The 16569-nt window shown below is 30.7% G+C and overlaps 2 protein-coding genes across 4 annotated transcripts; both read left to right on the top strand.

Moving 5' to 3' along the window:
- The first annotated feature begins 1794 nt into the window (after positions 1-1794).
- LOC108458206 (SPX domain-containing membrane protein At4g22990-like) lies at positions 1795-8739 on the top strand. 3 transcript variants are annotated; one of them, XM_053022524.1, is made up of 11 exons: positions 1795-1958; positions 4831-4908; positions 4980-5100; positions 5823-6137; positions 6219-6323; positions 6416-6870; positions 6951-7252; positions 7344-7528; positions 7598-7788; positions 8225-8358; positions 8429-8739. In XM_053022524.1, the coding sequence occupies exons 2-11, from the start codon at positions 4856-4858 to the stop codon at positions 8665-8667; spliced, it is 2100 nt and encodes a 699-aa protein (XP_052878484.1). In that variant the 5' UTR covers positions 1795-1958; positions 4831-4855; the 3' UTR covers positions 8668-8739. The 3 variants fall into 3 exon arrangements, with proteins under 3 accessions (XP_052878484.1, XP_017613001.1, XP_017613000.1); XM_017757512.2 differs by lacking the exon at positions 1795-1958 and adding an exon at positions 4353-4529; XM_017757511.2 differs by lacking the exon at positions 1795-1958 and adding an exon at positions 4539-4704.
- A 4463-nt stretch (positions 8740-13202) lies between these two features.
- On the top strand, positions 13203-16321 carry LOC108460102 (ATPase GET3A-like). Its single transcript, XM_017759474.2, has 7 exons — positions 13203-13582; positions 13670-13794; positions 14428-14578; positions 14773-14883; positions 15688-15826; positions 15929-16044; positions 16163-16321. Exons 1-7 carry the CDS (start codon positions 13319-13321, stop codon positions 16319-16321), a joined length of 1065 nt encoding a protein of 354 aa, XP_017614963.1. The 5' UTR covers positions 13203-13318.
- Positions 16322-16569: the final 248 nt, after the last annotated feature.

Raw genomic sequence — 16569 nt, 5'->3', positions numbered from 1 at the left:
TAGCTTCATTGAAATTTAGTCTTATTTGATTTTTTTGATAGTATAAGGATTAAAATGATAAAATTCCTATAATAGAGAGATCTAGCAATTATTTTGACCTATATATATTATTTAGAGTTCAAAAAGCGAAAGACCTAAAAATTCTCACATCATTTGCTGTTAAAATGCATGTTTGTGGCCGTCCTTGTCAACTTATAAGTGGGAACATACAATACATCTTTGGGCTAATTCCACTAGACGTCCCCAAACAATGGCTGCATTTTAAATAGGTTCTTAATTGTTGAAACGCTCTAATTGAATTATCAAAGTATCAGTATTATATTAATTAAGTCCTTTTGTAAACTTATCCATTAATTTCGGTGTTAATGTCAACTTAGATTTGACCTGGAACATATTTAAAACTTGTGGATTGAATTTTAAACATGATTTTTCTTATTGCCTAGATAATTTAGATTTGATTTGTTAAAAGAACAGACGATGCCATTACAAATTAGGAGTATTATTTCTTCTTCTTCTTCTTTTTTAGCACATCAAATCTAAATTACCTATGTAATAGGTAATCATGGGTTAATGTGCTTTAAATATTTTCCATGTCATATTTGAGTTTCTATTTAACACTCAAAATGATGGCTAAGCGCTGATATAATTAAGATACTTTGATATTCAATTAGAACATTTTGAAGTTTATTGATCAATTTAAAATCTAGATCACAATTTGGGGGCATTTAGTGAAAGTAACCCTATATATTATTTATTTTTTGTTTGATACATTGCCCCAATAACCCCTTAATAATATAATATATTGTCATTAATACGAGCCATAAATAATAATAATGCATAAACTTGACAAATAATACAAACCATGAATTAAACTTTACAAGCTGTTGCATAAATGCCCATGTCTACAAAAGAAAAATATGAGAAAGATAAATTGACAGTAACCACTACTAATTTTGAAAGGATTCGAAAATAAATAAGAGAGGTGTCACCTTAATTAATCAATGATAATTTCATCTTAGCGCAACCATTATCAAGTCAACCAAATGATGAATACCGGTCAACTAAAAAAGCATTGCCAATAACTCTAAACGACCCATTACATCAATGATGTGCAAAAAGTTAAGTCTCAAATGATCTATCTTTTTTCTCATCATCTTAGAGTTTAACTTTATGAACACATCACGGTGCTTTATCATGATGAGGTCCTCCCATAACTGTTCTCAATAGATTTAATAGTTTTTACCTTAATAAATCTTATGTATACACTAAAATATAATTTGAAAAAAAATAAAATTAAAAATTGAAAATGTTATATACTTAAATGCATTCGGATTCACGTTATCTAAATTATCACAACAACAATATCAAACAAATTTAGACTTAGTACACACCCAATATAACTTTAGTAATGGTAGAGAGGCCTTTGTGTATGGTAAGTATATATATATATATATATATATATATATGAAGTTTATCCCATGGAATATACGGTTAATTACCTACCTTTCCTAGATTTAACTTTTAAACTTACAGACAAACAAAAACCCCAATTCCACAGTAGCTGATGTTAAATTAAAAGGATATTCTACAGATTTCATTTTAGTCCCCAATTTATCAATGCACTAAAAAAAAGTTGATTAATGGTGACCTTTCAATATTTTAGGAGCCATGCAGTTAGCAAAAGACACGTGTTCTGTCTCGTGAGTGGTAATAATAACATATGAAGCTGTTGCAGTCACGTCCCTCTCCCCTACCACTGCAGCTACATATTATATATAAAACTACATATTATATATAAAACAGTTTTATATATAAGGAGATTGCTAGCAACTTTCTTCACAAATCACAACCCTATCAAAAACCCTTTCTTCGTCTTTGCCAAATTTCATCGTGTGTCATTCTGGTTCAGCTGCTACTGTAATTCTATCAACTTTTCTGAGGACACTCCAAGAGATATTGTAAGTGAATTTGACCTACTTTTCTACCTACATAAATATGTATATAAGTATACTAAAAGTAGATTATTTTTTATTCAACAAATTAATAAATTAATTCTTGTATGTTAGTTTAAAAAGTAAATTTATTCTTTTATTAAAAATTTTATTTATTTTCTACTGTTAAAAACTAATTCTTGTATGCCAAAGAAAAGGTACATGTTGTACACTTCGTTAGTTTTAACAATACAAATGTATGAAATTTTAATAAAATGGATTAATTTATTTTTAACTAACGTATAAAGATTAATTTATTTATTTTGAATAAATAAGATAAAATATAATTTAACTCTTAATATAAAATCGTTTATCCTTTGATATATAATTGTAAAGTGGTGTTTAAGTAGTTGTTGTTATTAAGGATGGCAAATGGGACATGCATATTTGCAGATAATGACTATGTTATATATATATAGTAGCATATTACTTATTTACACAAAAATCATAATAAAGTAAAATTCACCATTTTAAAATAATTAAAATGAAACTTGACCCATTAATATTTAAATTCTATTATGTGCAAATGTGCTCAAGTCTCAACTTTTCTTTCATCATTTTATTAGCATTTTTTAATGATCTTTAAATATAAAAAATTAATTATTATCTTGTTTTATTATGTATTATTTAGCATATAAAACATTATATTAGAATCATTAAGATTTTATTTTTGGATTTTAATAGATTTTATACTATGTTAACCTTGTTTACAAATGGAATTTCTAGTTATGTAAGAGTTATGGACTGGATTTCAGTAGCTGTCCAAGCCCAATTTAAATAAGGCCTAGTTTGAGCCTACTTTTTCTTAGCCCATTAATGTATATTATATATATATTAAATTTCAACTTTAATAATATTTAAAAGATTAATTCCACTGAATGACTTGCCGATTGAGTCTTAGCTCTGATTAGTATGAACATTTTGTTAATATATGAATATGGGAGTTTGAGTGTGCTAAAACGTATTATTTTTTTATTTATGAGTTGAGAAGAGGTTATAAGTAATTCTAGATATTCTATAAAAAAAAGAATATAATCGAACCTATAATAATAACTAAAAAAGTGTCTTAAAAATTTTTTTATGGTGAAAGTGTAATTTTATTATTATACTAATTTGTAACTTTATAAATTTTGAAAAAGTTAAAGGGTAAATCTACTATTTTTGGGGCCACCATACGTATATTTAAGATACACGAATCAAACTTTAAATACATATACACATTGCATATTGTGCTTTAAAAAAATAGTCCTCTTAAATTTTAATGAAACTATTTCTTATTTTAGTTCTCATGTAATGAATACTAAATTATGAAACAACCACAATTTGAGTGAAAATAATTATGCAATAAATTTATAGAAATTGATTTAAAAATTAAAGTTGAGTAATTTTAGTTATATGAATATATTTCTAAAGTTATCAAAATATAAAATGAGAAAAATCTTAAAATAATACTTATTTCTTGACCAATGGGAAAATATCATTAGTAGTCCATCTCAAGTATTAATTTTTCAGTTTAAGTCCTTTTATTATTAAAATGATAATTTTGGTCTCTTTTAAAAACTAATTATATAATCTAAGCACTTTTAGAATTAATTTTTTAGCTTTGGCCATTTCAATATTTTAGAATTTTATCTCAACTTCTTCAAACAAAATTTCTTGCTTTGTCCTTAACTAAATTAATGAGTGACACCAATATTTTTAGGACCAAATCAATGGTCGAACCAGTCAGATCACTAGTTTGATTAAAAAATTTAAAAATTAAAAATATATTAAAAAAATTAATTCAACTGGTTTGTACTAATTCTCGATCTAACTGGTTTAAAGTTATTTTCTGGATTGATACCCCCAACCGATTCTCATTTCAGTCAGTCCAATCAATCGATTCGATCAAGTGCAAACATCACCAGGTTACACAAACTCGAATATGGTCAAAGTACCATGAAAGTCTCTACACTATAAGTTAAATTGTATTTTCCCTCTTTACTTTAAAAATAGACAAATTGGTCCTTATATATTAGATCAAAGACTAAATTAATTATCTCTATTAAAAAATTTATCCATTTCTACTATAAAATTAATATGACTAACAAAATAATCAGACAATTACGTATACTTTATTTTAACATAAAAATTAGTTTTTAACATTAAAATTACATAAAAATTTTCATTTTAATATGGCGCACAAAAACTAATTCGGAAAGACTTTTAATATATGGCATAGATACCAAGTGTTGTAAATGTACGAAAAGCAGGAGAATCCATGGATTTTGCGGTGCATTACTTATACACGTGTAAAACAATTTTGCATGTCACGTGTTTTTATTTCTTCGTTACATCGTAAATCGATTTTTTTGCCACCCCAAAAATACCATTTTTTTATTATAAATTTCGCGCAATTTTCACAAGCCCTTTTCTTTTTTCTAGATTTTGTTCAATCGGCCGTTCTTTTTGATTTTCTTCCAAATTCCCCCCTCTTTTCTTGCCCTTTTTTCTTTCGGTTCACAATAAAATATTCTGATTCTCAAAATCCTTATAAAGGTACTCCCTCTAATGTCTATTTAGTCCAAGGATTCCTTTTTTATTATTATTTTATTTTCCTAGTACTTGAAATTTCTTTGCTCAAGTATTTCTCCTGTCTTCTACGCTTATATCAAACGCAAATGAACAGAAAAGATTGTTTCTTTTTCACTGTTTCTGGGATTTTCTTCATTTGGTTTGTGTATTTTTCTACAGTTTTAAAGATTCCAAATTTGTCGATATATAAACGTTTTCTTTTTAAAGTTAAAGTTCATATATTTCCTTCATTTATTGTATTTTCTGCTTGTTTTTTTCTTTATAGGAATGAACTGAATTTTGATTGAAAGATGGTGGCTTTTGGGAAGAAGTTGAAAGAGTCACAAATTCAAGAATGGCAAGGGTATGTATATACATATATATGTATATATATAGTTCTTGAAATATATGCTTAAAATGTGTTTATTTTTGCAGGTATTACATAAACTACAAATTATTGAAGAAGAAAGTTAATAGATATGCTCAGCAACTTGAAATTGGAGCACAAGATCACCATTATGTTCTTAAGGATTTCTCAAGAATGTTAGATAGTCAAGTAAGCTTTTTTAAACAAATTGGATTGAAAATTTTCTTTGGGTTAAATCACTTTTTGGGCTGAATTTGATAACTACTATCACATTAGGGACCTGAACTATTTTTTTCTCAAATTAGTCTTTAAACTGGAATCTTTTTCTTGGTAATTTTTCCATATTGGGACTTGAATTTTCAAAAATCCTAAAATCTAGCTCTAATGTGAGAATAATTATCAAGTCTTAATTTGGGAATCATTCTCAAGTTTAGGGACTAACAAAAAAGTTTAAGTCAGTCCCTGATATTTTCTTGAAAATCTTAAAATTTTCTAAAATTCAGCAAATGTGGGAATTATTATCAAATTCAGGTCCCAATGTGTGGATGATTCCAAATTTTAGGGACTAACTTTCCCTAATCTTAAATCCTTGATATTTTTTTGAAAACCTTAAAAGTTCAAGTCTAACGTAGAAATAATGGCCAAGTTTAAGTCCCAATATGGGAATCATTCCTAAGTCAGGGACTAATATTGAGAAAAAAAAGTTTGAAGCCCCAATCCGAGAAAAAAGGTCCCAATGTGGGAACAATCGTAAGTTTAGCAATTAACTTGGACTAAAAAAGCTCAAGCCCCAGTAATTGCAAAAACAAGTTCAGGTCCTAGGTCCCAAATAGTGATTTAACCCTTTTTTATTTTACAATAACAAGTAATTGCAAAAACAAGCCTTGTTTACTGTTTTTCTTTTGTTTTAGATTGAAAAGATTGTATTATTTCTGCTGGAACAACAAGGACAACTAGCAAACAGATTATGTGATCTTAGGGAACAACATGATGTAATTTTACAGCTCTCTAATGGAGGTTCTAAAATTTGTGAGTTACAAGAAGCATATAGAGGTGTAGGACATGATCTTTTAAGGCTTCTCTTTTTTGTTGAGATGAATGCAATTGGATTGAGAAAGATTTTGAAGAAATTCGATAAACGGTTCGGCTATCGATTCACTAATTACTATGTCAAAACACGAGCTAATCATCCGTATTCCCAGCTCCGACAAGTTTTCCGGCATGTGGTAATAACATCCCCATTTTTCGAATCGATGTTCTCCTTGTTCCTATAGTCTTGTTCATGTGAATGAAAGCAATTCATGCAGGGTATCGGGGCTGTTGTTGGAGCCATATCTCGTAATCTTGCAGACTTGCAAGATCATCAAGGGAACTACGTATCTATATATGATCAACCTGCTTTATCTCATCCGGTTTTTTTCTTGGATCTTTTCACTATTTATCCAATGTTTGTTTGTGGACATCAAATTCCCGAGTAAAAAACGAAAGGTTTTAAAACTTGCAGGACCCCATAGTTCATTCTATAAAAGCAGCGGTAAACAAATTATCGAATTCGACGAATTTTCTCGAGTTTTTGGGGAAACATGCGTTTATAATGCAAGATGATTTACCGAGTCCATCTGAAGATGATGTTGCGGAACAGAGATATCATTTCATGTCGTTGCTATTGAATTTGGTTAACACATTTTTATACATGGTCAACACGTATATTATTGTGCCAACGGCTGATGACTATTCCCTTAGTCTCGGAGCTGCAGCAACCGTTTGTGGTGTTGTGATCGGTTCAATGGCTGTTGCACAAGTGTTCTCTTCGGTTTATTTTAGTGCCTGGTCAAACCGATCATATTTGAGACCACTTGTATTTAGTAGCATCGTGCTTCTTATTGGGAACACCTTGTATGCTCTGGCTTATGATCTTAACTCGATAGTAGTTCTTCTTGTTGGTCGATTATTTTGTGGGTAAGTTCGTTCATTTAAACAATTTGTTTCGGTACTATCACTATATTAATAAACGAGTTCTTGCCGATGTATATTCACAGGTTAGGTTCTGCTCGAGCTGTAAACAGGCGTTATATCAGCGATTGTGTGCCACATAAACTCCGGATGCGAGCATCTGCGGGCTTTGTTAGTGCAAGTGCCCTCGGAATGGCATGCGGTCCTGCACTAGCTTGCTTATTTCAAACCGATTTTAAGATTTACAAGCTCACGTTTAATCAGGAAACTTTACCTGGTTGGATTATGGCTATTTCATGGCTCGTCTACTTATTGTGGTTGTCGATTTCGTTTCGAGAACCTCCTCAAGAGATCAAGCGGGACATAATACCGCAAGAAGTTCGTGCTGGTTGGTCAACACGATCAAACACTTCTCATTTTAGTTCATTGTATGTATTTGTTCAATAGTTTATTCACGGAACAAACTTTGCCCGTTTCAGGGACGGTGGTGAACTATGCAGTAGAGAACGGTATCACGCAGCCACTGCTTCTAAACATGGAACCGAAACAAGGTGAAAATGGAGACCAAGAATACGATGATGGTGAGGATGAATCTTGTGAGAAAACTCGTAAACCCGTCACATCTATCGTATCAGCATATAGGTTACTCACACCATCTGTGAAGGTATAACAAAATTTTAGCTCACATGAAACTTCTATCCTCCGAATTAACTCGGCGCTTATCATTCAACAGGTGCAACTATTGGTTTATTTTATGCTTAAATACGCAATGGAGATATTACTTGCCGAAGCAAGTGTCATCACAGCATATTACTTCATATGGTCAACCAACAGTGTAGCCATCTTTCTTGCATGTCTCGGGTTAACCGTACTTCCTGTAAACATCATCGTCGGTACTTACATCAGCAATATATTTGAAGAAAGGTACGGCGTTTCCCGGTTTAAGGTCCTACTAGGGGTATAAATGAGAAACTGGTGCTCTCAAGTTACTCAAGTTTGACTTAAAAAAATTCAAACACAATTCGGTAATTATTGAGCTAAGCTCGAGCTATTGGTCGACCCGACTTCGAGCTTAGTAATAGTTGACTCAAATAGCTCGCGAGCCTTATCAAACTTTTCATATTTTTATATTATTAAATTATGTTATTATCTTTAATATATTATTAACACTATCAAATTTGAGTACAAAAATTGGTAAAAGAGTTTAAAAACAAATATTCAATTAAGCTCAACCCGAGTATCAAGTTTCGAATTTCGAGTTGAGTTCGAGCTTGGTAGTATTTGGGCATGGCTCGGCCGGTTAAGGTCCAACTGTAATCCAATAAATTTACGCATATTTTACCTTTTACTTAAATTCCAGGCAAGTTCTTCTAGCATCCGAAATCATGGTGTTGATCGGTATACTCCTAAGCTTCCATATTGGAATCCCATATTCCGTACCTCAATATGTTGGCTCGGCACTGATCACTTTTGTATCCGCCGAAGTGCTTGAAGGTACATTTTTTTGCTTCACCATACCTTATGTTTTCCCAGATGTAATTCTCGGGTTCTCTTTGATGAGCAGGTGTGAACTTATCGCTCTTGTCTCGTGTCATGTCGTCGAGGCTTTCTCGGGGAACTTATAACGGAGGGCTTTTATCGACGGAAGCTGGTACACTAGCTCGAGTTATTGCCGATGGAACAATAACATTGTCTGGTTACTTTGGTGTGGCTAAGCTGTTGAATGCTACATTAGTTCCTTCATTATTCATATGTATTTCCTCCATTATTGCTACTTGCTTTACTTATAATTCTCTTTACTAACACTTTGTAATGTAAAAATTTTGCTAATAATACTATAAATAAACCCCTTTTTTTTTGGGTAACTGTGTTAAACTCAGTCCAGATATGTTGTAACAGTAATGTATTATTCGATGCTTTGATGTCCTCCGCCTCTGGTTGGAGTCTCCCGATCAAGAGCCCTGCATAAAGGTTTCATATTAGATGCAAAAAATAGCTATAGTTAATCCAGTCTTCTTTGCCTCAAGCATTGCTTCTCTTGTTACGAACAAAACAGCCCCATGCAAAGTGCTGCAGAAGCTTGCAAATTTAGTTCCGGCCACCCCAAAATTTGCGGTCCCTTTCTTCCAAGCAAGACGTCTAATACTTTTACTCTGTTGTCGCCAAGGCTAGTTCACCGTTGCACTCTTCAACTTTTCCCCCTGCAACCTATCTCCATCTTCCATTGTTTCATTCTGAATTAAGTATTCGTATCCGGATTTGACTGAATACTCACCATTGTTGTTCAAGACCCACACCTTCCTATCTGTTCCACCCATCACCTTCTCAGGTTATTAGCCATCCCATGATCTAATAGGCGAATTAACCCATGCTCATCCCATTCTCCTCCCCATTAGTTATAAAGTTTGTCAGCTTCACACAGTTGTGTCGATCGTTTATTTCCGAGTCAGAGCCATCCTGGATGCATCCATTCACCATTACCATTCCATCACCTTTCCTTATTTTCCAACCAATCCCTTGTTTACAAAGGTCTCTGCCATGAACAATACTTTTCCAAACCCTTTAATCAATTGCTAAATATACAATATATATATGGGTAAATTACATTTCTAGTCATCTCACTAACTATGAAATGTTATAAAATGATCACTCAATACAACTTGGCAACTTCTGAAATTGGTATAATAACAATTTTAATTTTTAATGTTTATACATTGTGTTGATTTAGTCTGGTTTAAAAGATAACTTTTAACATTTAAACATTGTATAATTTTTTTGTAGTTTTTATGCATTGGTGTTGATTTTAAAAGAATGAAAAAATAAAATTATTATATTGTATTTTCGGATGTTTCTATTTTGATATATTTTGATCTAATATAGCTGATAAATTAGTTTTTTCTTTTAGCTTTTTAAGTGAAATGTTTGATTTTTTTGGTTCAACCACGGCGTGCTAAAGTTAAGGGTTGAATTTTTAGAAACAAAATTAAATTAAAACAATGTATAGATGTTGAAGCTTAAAATTGTTGTTATGTTAATTTTAAAAGCTGCTACCTTATTTTCCTGTTAGCCATTTAACGGCGGGTAATAAAAAAGTCAAAATCAAATAGTTAAGTGACTATATTGTAACTTTTCATAATTAGGTAAACAAAAAAAAAACTTACGAATTGCCGATTGACTACTAGTGTAATTTACCCATTAACATATATAATAAAAAATAAAATTTCTCAAGCTTTTCTAATGGTTGCTATCGAAACCATTTTTTTTCGATTTAAAAATGATGGATCGACTTTTTGGAAAGCGAAAATGGAGTCGCCACCAATCTTTTCTTGTTTAGGTGTGATCGGATCACCTAGAAATTTGGGTTGTTTTAATAAAACATTTTGGTTTACTAAAACAATGATTTTGGTCTACGAAAATATGAGAAAATAGGCTCGGGAGTCGATTACGTATGAGGAAGGATTAGCACCCTCATTACGCCCAAAATTGGTACCAAATCGATTAAATACTGTCATTTTGTCTAAAATTAAAAATGTTTTTGAAATATGGTTCTTGTTAATAACATTTGAATAACCCGAGTCCTTTGCCAAAAATCTTCTTGTTTCGACGTTCGAAAATTTATAATTCGAAAACAACAAAAGGATGTCCAACTATTTGGTCCAACGAAAATCGATACCCATTTCGAAGAGGGCACGATTCCTCAATTTCAAAATATTGACCATTGCCTCACCTTGGAAGATATGAGTGAAATTCCGAAGAGACATTCGATTATTTTGAACAAACGGGAGATTGCAACCCAACACGATAGGGCACTATTCCCCGAATTGCCAAACATCGAACATTTCTTTCATTTTAAAGAGTTTTTAGAAAGCGTGAGTGAAATTCAAAGGGATCTTCGATTGTTTTGAACAAATGAAAAGCGCAACCCAGCACGATAGGACACAACATTTCAAATCCTCGATACAAGATCATTTTATAATTTCCAAAACTCATGCTTTTGAAATTTCAAAAGGATATTTAGTTATTTAGGTTAAACAAGAAAAATTGAAACCTAGTAAGTTAGGGTACTATTTTCTTGAATTTCCTAAATTGAAATATTGCCTTATTTTTAATTTGAAAAAACATGGATCGAAATCTCGAGAGAATATTTATTTGGTCAAACAGAAAATCGAAACCCAACACGTTAGGGCACAATTTCTCGAATTACCAAACACGAAATATTACCTCGCTTTGAAATTTTATTTTTTTATTTTTTTTAAAAGGGAGTGATTATGGAAACAAACTTGCAACGTATTTATTCGATTCATTTGAAGCAAAGAAAATGAAATGAATAATTTCAGCAAATAGGTTGATTTCAAGCAAATAGGTTGGCAATCTCAATCATAATATAATACATGGGGATGCAAAACAAAGTAACAAATATGGAAAACATATATCAATAATATATTATACAATTTTTGAAAAGTACATGCACGAAAATTGAAACATGCCCAATGATAATAATCTTACCACATACACTATTTAACGTTTCTAACTAATGGTTAAATAAAATCTATTTTAAGAAAAATATTTTAAAAGGTAATAAAAATGTTAAAACAAATAAAATTGGAATGAACAATTTAAAAGTAGCTAAATTATATATATATATATATATATATATATATATATATATACACATAAACAGATAATACATGCAAAAAATTTACAATAGATCATAAAATAAATAAAAATAAAATAAATAATACATAAAGTATATAAAGTTTAACATATAAATGAGCTTCAAAATAAATATTATAAGAGGAAATTTAAAGTTAGTGTTATGCAAAATAATTTAAAACCAAGATTCAAAAATGTATATATGTATGTAATATATATTATGTGCATAGCAATAGTAATGTGTACCTATATAAAATTTTAAAATGAATAATGTACATATTAATAAGTTGTAACATAGATGAATTATATAAATGCAACCATGTAAGAATATACAAAAGAATATAAGAATGACATACTATATAATATAAATCAATAATTATACAAAATAATTTGAAACAAGATTTACTTACCAACAATTAACAAGATACATAAAGCATAAAACTTAATATAAACATTGTATATAAAAAAATAGTAATATAGGCAAGTGTTTGAAATAAACAAAGTATAATTTAAAATTGGGGAATAAATGGTATACATAAATATAGTTAAAGGAAAAATATAAACATGTTTGCAAGGGAATTCAAATAAGTAATTCAATTAAATTATGTATATATATATATATATATAATAAAGAAAATAAAATAAAATAACAAAAATGAAAAATGAACAAAGGGAATACAAGAAATTAAAATCAACCTTTTTTTACTTTGGATTTTTGATCTCTATGTGAGAATACAATGTTTTTTTTTTATCCCTCCTTCTCTTTTACATTTGGTTTTATGATGGCTTTTATAGCCTTGTTACAACATTTTTTTTTATTATTTACTATCTTTTCTTTTTACAAGTGGTAGACAAAAGAGGACTAGGACGACGCTTAGGGCGGCACATAAGGTGAAGAGGTTAGGTTTTTTTCTTTTTTTTTATTTTTTATTTTGAGTTGTATTTGGACTTGGGGTATTTTGGGTTTTAGTTGAGTTTTGGTATTTGGGCTGTGATTTTATTGGGTCTCGGGCAAAATTTAGGTCTTACAGTTGCTATTTTGAAACATTCAAAACAGTTAGTGGTAGTTACAATCGTGAAACTAGCCAAATTATTTCCTTTTTAGTATTAGAATCTATATTTGGTTAAATTCTACTATTGGTACTTCTATTATGTGTAAGTTATGGATTTAGTCTTTGTATTTTAGTTTGGTTATTTTTATTTAAATTTTAAAGTTACGGTCATTATCATATGATAACTATTAAATTCATTAAATTTTACTATTTTTAAAATTTGATCGACAAATATATTACTCACAAAAGATTAATTAATAGATTTAATTCTTGTTGTTTGTAGGGTAAGATTGAAAATTTGAAATTTGAAAAGCACAAGGACTAAGAATGATTAAAATTGATAATATGGATAAAATTTACAACTTTATGCATAGTATAAGATTAACAATAGAATTTAACCAATCAAAATTGATTGTTCTTGTTTGAGTTAAGATTAAAATTAAAAAAATGGAAACTAAAATTGAATAATTCTAAAAAAATAAGAACTAAATTCTACTAACATAATTTAACCTTTATTCTTAAGGTGACAAGAAAATCACCTTCAAGATTTAACTCAGTGAAAGCTATATACATACATATATATGATATGAAACATTCCATGCATATGTAGTATTGTTAAAAAAAAATGGCCTTTTTCCCCCAAAAAGCTCCGATTTTCTCGTTAAGATTTTCTGGGTACTTCCAATTCTTTATTGGGTAACACAAAAAAAAGAAGCCAATTTTCTTTTTTGGTTAAAAAAGGAAAAAGAATGGCAGAAAATCAAGAATCATCACCGGTACCCACAGTTCAAAACATACTAGACCAGAACAGCCTAAAATGGGTTTTTGTTGGTGGCAAAGGAGGGGTGGGTAAAACCACTTGTAGCGCCATTATTTCCATCCTTTTGGCAGGTGTTCGTCCCTCTGTTTTGATTATTTCCACCGATCCTGCTCATAATCTTAGCGATGTTTTTCAACAGAGGTTCATTAAAACACCCACTTTGGTTAATGGCTTCACCAATTTATTTGCCATGGTAGTACCCCTCTTCCCCTTTTGTTTTGATTTTTTTTATTTGATTTTGTCTTCTAGGTTTCATTTGTTTATGGTTTTATGTTTATAGGAAGTGGATCCTACATCTGAAGATGAAAATGTTGGTGGTGGTGAAGGAATGGATAGTTTATTTTCAGATTTGGCTAATGCTATTCCTGGTATTGATGAGGCTATGAGCTTTGCAGAGATGCTCAAGTAAGAATACATACATATACATATATATGTATATATATATGGTTATTGTTGGTAAAAGTAGGGAGGAGATCTTATATTAGAAGTTAGATTATATATATTTTTAAGTAGTTTATGTATGTTAAGATTAAATGGTAAATTAGTAAGGATGAATGAAATGTTTAATGAAGAATTAATTTACTTTTGATTTAATCTTAGTGGTAGGTTATAAAATCAAGTTTTTAGAGTTTAGTAAAATTTTTAAATATCTTAGGAGTTCAATGAGTATTTTTTTTAAAAAAAATTGGGGTCTAATTAAAATTATTGTGAGATTAATGAAAATTTTTAAAAATTTTAAGAGAGCTTAATTAAAATTTTCTAAAATTTTCAAGGGAGAAATGAAAATTTTCCAAATATTTTTTGGGCACCATTGTTTGTACATTTTTTAAGTAAAAGGGACAAAATGAAATCCAATATCCACACTTTTACCCTTTTTGTTTGATATTTAATCAAGTCCATTACATGATCAAATTGAATACTTTTTAAGCTCAATTATGATGGTTAATTTCTTAGTGAACTTTGTTTTGGATGCTATTTGTGACTTCTTTTTTTTCTACTTGTTTTGTTGTTTGAATGTATAATTCCTTCTTCTTATAGATTGGTTCAAACAATGGATTACTCTTGTATTGTGTTCGATACCGCCCCCACCGGACATACGCTTCGGCTTTTGCAGTTTCCGGCTACGTTAGAGAAGGGACTTGTTAAAGTTATGTCGTTGAAAAGCAAATTCGGTGGCTTATTGAGTCAGGTATATGAATTTTTATGTTCTACGATGTCGATGAAAACCGTATTCCTTTTAGAAAATATCTTGTTTCGGTTGATTGATTCTTTCGGTTCGTTCTTGAAAACCATATTCGTTCTTTTCATAGCTCGCATGTCAGCTCACCATAGTTGGTTTTCTTACTGTTTGTAGCTAACGAAAGTTAAAACTTGTCGTGGCAGGTAACCCGTCTTTTCGGGATTGATGATGAATTCGGAGAGGATGCACTTGTGGGGAGGCTTGAAGGCCTGAAAGAAGTGATTGAGCAAGTTAATGAGCAGTTTGAAGACCCTGTAAGTTATACCATTCTTGAGGTCTTATGCAACTTACAAATACTTCTACATATGTATGAATGCATGCATGCATGTACGTACGTACGTACATATGTAAGTATGTATGTAAATACAGGTTCCATAGATCTCAGACATTTAGTATAATGTTGTTGTTCCATACATTCTTGAGGTCTTATGCAACTTGCAAATATGTATGTATGTAATTGAAGGTTTCATAGGTCCAATACATTCAGTATAATGCTGTTTTCCCATACATTCTTGAGGTCTTATGCAACTTACAAATACTTCTAGATATATGTATGTATGCATGCATGTATATACGTACATACATATGTATGTGTGTGAATGCATGCATGCTTGCATGTATGGATGTCTGTGTGTGTATGTAAATGAAGGCTTCATAAGTCCAATACATTTAGTATAATGTTGTTTTCCATACATTCTTGAGGTCTTATGCAACTTGCAAATACTTGTACATACATAAATACATATGTATGTCTGTATACATGCATGCATGCATGCTTGCTTCTATATATGCGTGTAAATGAAGATTTCATAAGTCCCATACATTTAGTATAATGCTATTTTCCCATACATTCTTGAGGTCTTATGCAACTTGCAAATATATGCTTGTAAATGAATGTTTCATAGGTCCCAAACATTTAGCATGGTGCTATTTTCCCGTACATTCTTGAGGTCTTATGAAACTTAAAAATACTTTTATATATATATATATATATATATATATATATATATATATGCATGCATGTATGTATGTATATAATGCTACTTTCCTTTTGGCAGGACTTGACAACCTTTATATGTGTTTGCATACCAGAGTTCCTTTCTCTCTATGAAACAGAGAGATTAGTGCAGGAACTCACCAAATTCGAGATCGATACCCACAATGTTATCATCAACCAAGTAATTTTCGACAACGACGGTACGATTTTACTCATTTTCTTTACTATGTCCATCATTTCCCTTTCCCCTCACCCTATTCTTTAAACACAATCCTTACCGTCAATTGGCTTGTTGTTTTAAGAGGTCGAGTCCAAGCTATTAAAAGCACGAGTGCGGATGCAACAAAAGTATCTCGACCAGTTTTACATGTTATACGACGATTTTCACATCACTAAGCTGCCATTGCTGCCAGAAGAGGTGAGTTCATCGATACACGATCGTGTTACTTACTTCTTATGTATCCACCATCGTTAAATCCGAATAAATGTATCTATGCATCATGTTATTAACCTTTCTATGGTGTTTATATATATAGGTTACTGGTGTTGAAGCACTAAAAACATTTTCGCAACATTTTCTCACGCCTCATGAACCGGCTATCTCTCGAGGAACAAAAGAAGAACTCGAACGAAGAATATCCGCATTGAAGAAACATGTATTGGACACCGAAGATGAACTCGAGAAACTCCGATAATGAAACTGAAAGGGTCTGATTGCTGTATACGATGACATCTGATAGCACTTATTTTTTCCCGGGTCACATCTTATATTATCATGTGGCGTTTGAGCATTCTATTTTTGGTTGTTGCTGGATAATGTTGAATTGCATTTTAGATTATTTTAGAGAAAATTCTTTACAATACTTTTGTTTTTTCACCATTGATATCAATAAGCTGTTGCCTTATTAATGTTATGAATTCTTTGTTTTGTCTAATTCTTTAT

Source organism: Gossypium arboreum, chromosome 12 (genome assembly GCF_025698485.1).
Source record: "Gossypium arboreum isolate Shixiya-1 chromosome 12, ASM2569848v2, whole genome shotgun sequence".
In the NCBI taxonomy this organism is placed as follows: domain Eukaryota; kingdom Viridiplantae; phylum Streptophyta; class Magnoliopsida; order Malvales; family Malvaceae; genus Gossypium; species Gossypium arboreum.
Note: the sequence above shows the minus strand (reverse complement) of the source record. Positions and strands in the feature narration are given on the sequence as shown.

Bases quoted from the DNA above. Each gene is read 5' to 3' on its own strand.
- LOC108458206 (XM_053022524.1), top strand. From the start codon at position 4,856: ATGGTGGCTTTTGGGAAGAAGTTGAAAGAGTCACAAATTCAAGAATGG. The intron at 6,871-6,950 runs GTAAGTTCGTTC...GTATATTCACAG, and splicing joins GTTGGTCGATTATTTTGTGG to GTTAGGTTCTGCTCGAGCTG. The intron at 8,359-8,428 runs GTACATTTTTTT...TTTGATGAGCAG, and splicing joins ATCCGCCGAAGTGCTTGAAG to GTGTGAACTTATCGCTCTTG.
- LOC108460102 (XM_017759474.2), top strand. From the start codon at position 13,319: ATGGCAGAAAATCAAGAATCATCACCGGTACCCACAGTTCAAAACATA. The intron at 14,579-14,772 runs GTATATGAATTT...TTGTCGTGGCAG, and splicing joins TCGGTGGCTTATTGAGTCAG to GTAACCCGTCTTTTCGGGAT. The intron at 15,827-15,928 runs GTACGATTTTAC...TGTTGTTTTAAG, and splicing joins AGTAATTTTCGACAACGACG to AGGTCGAGTCCAAGCTATTA.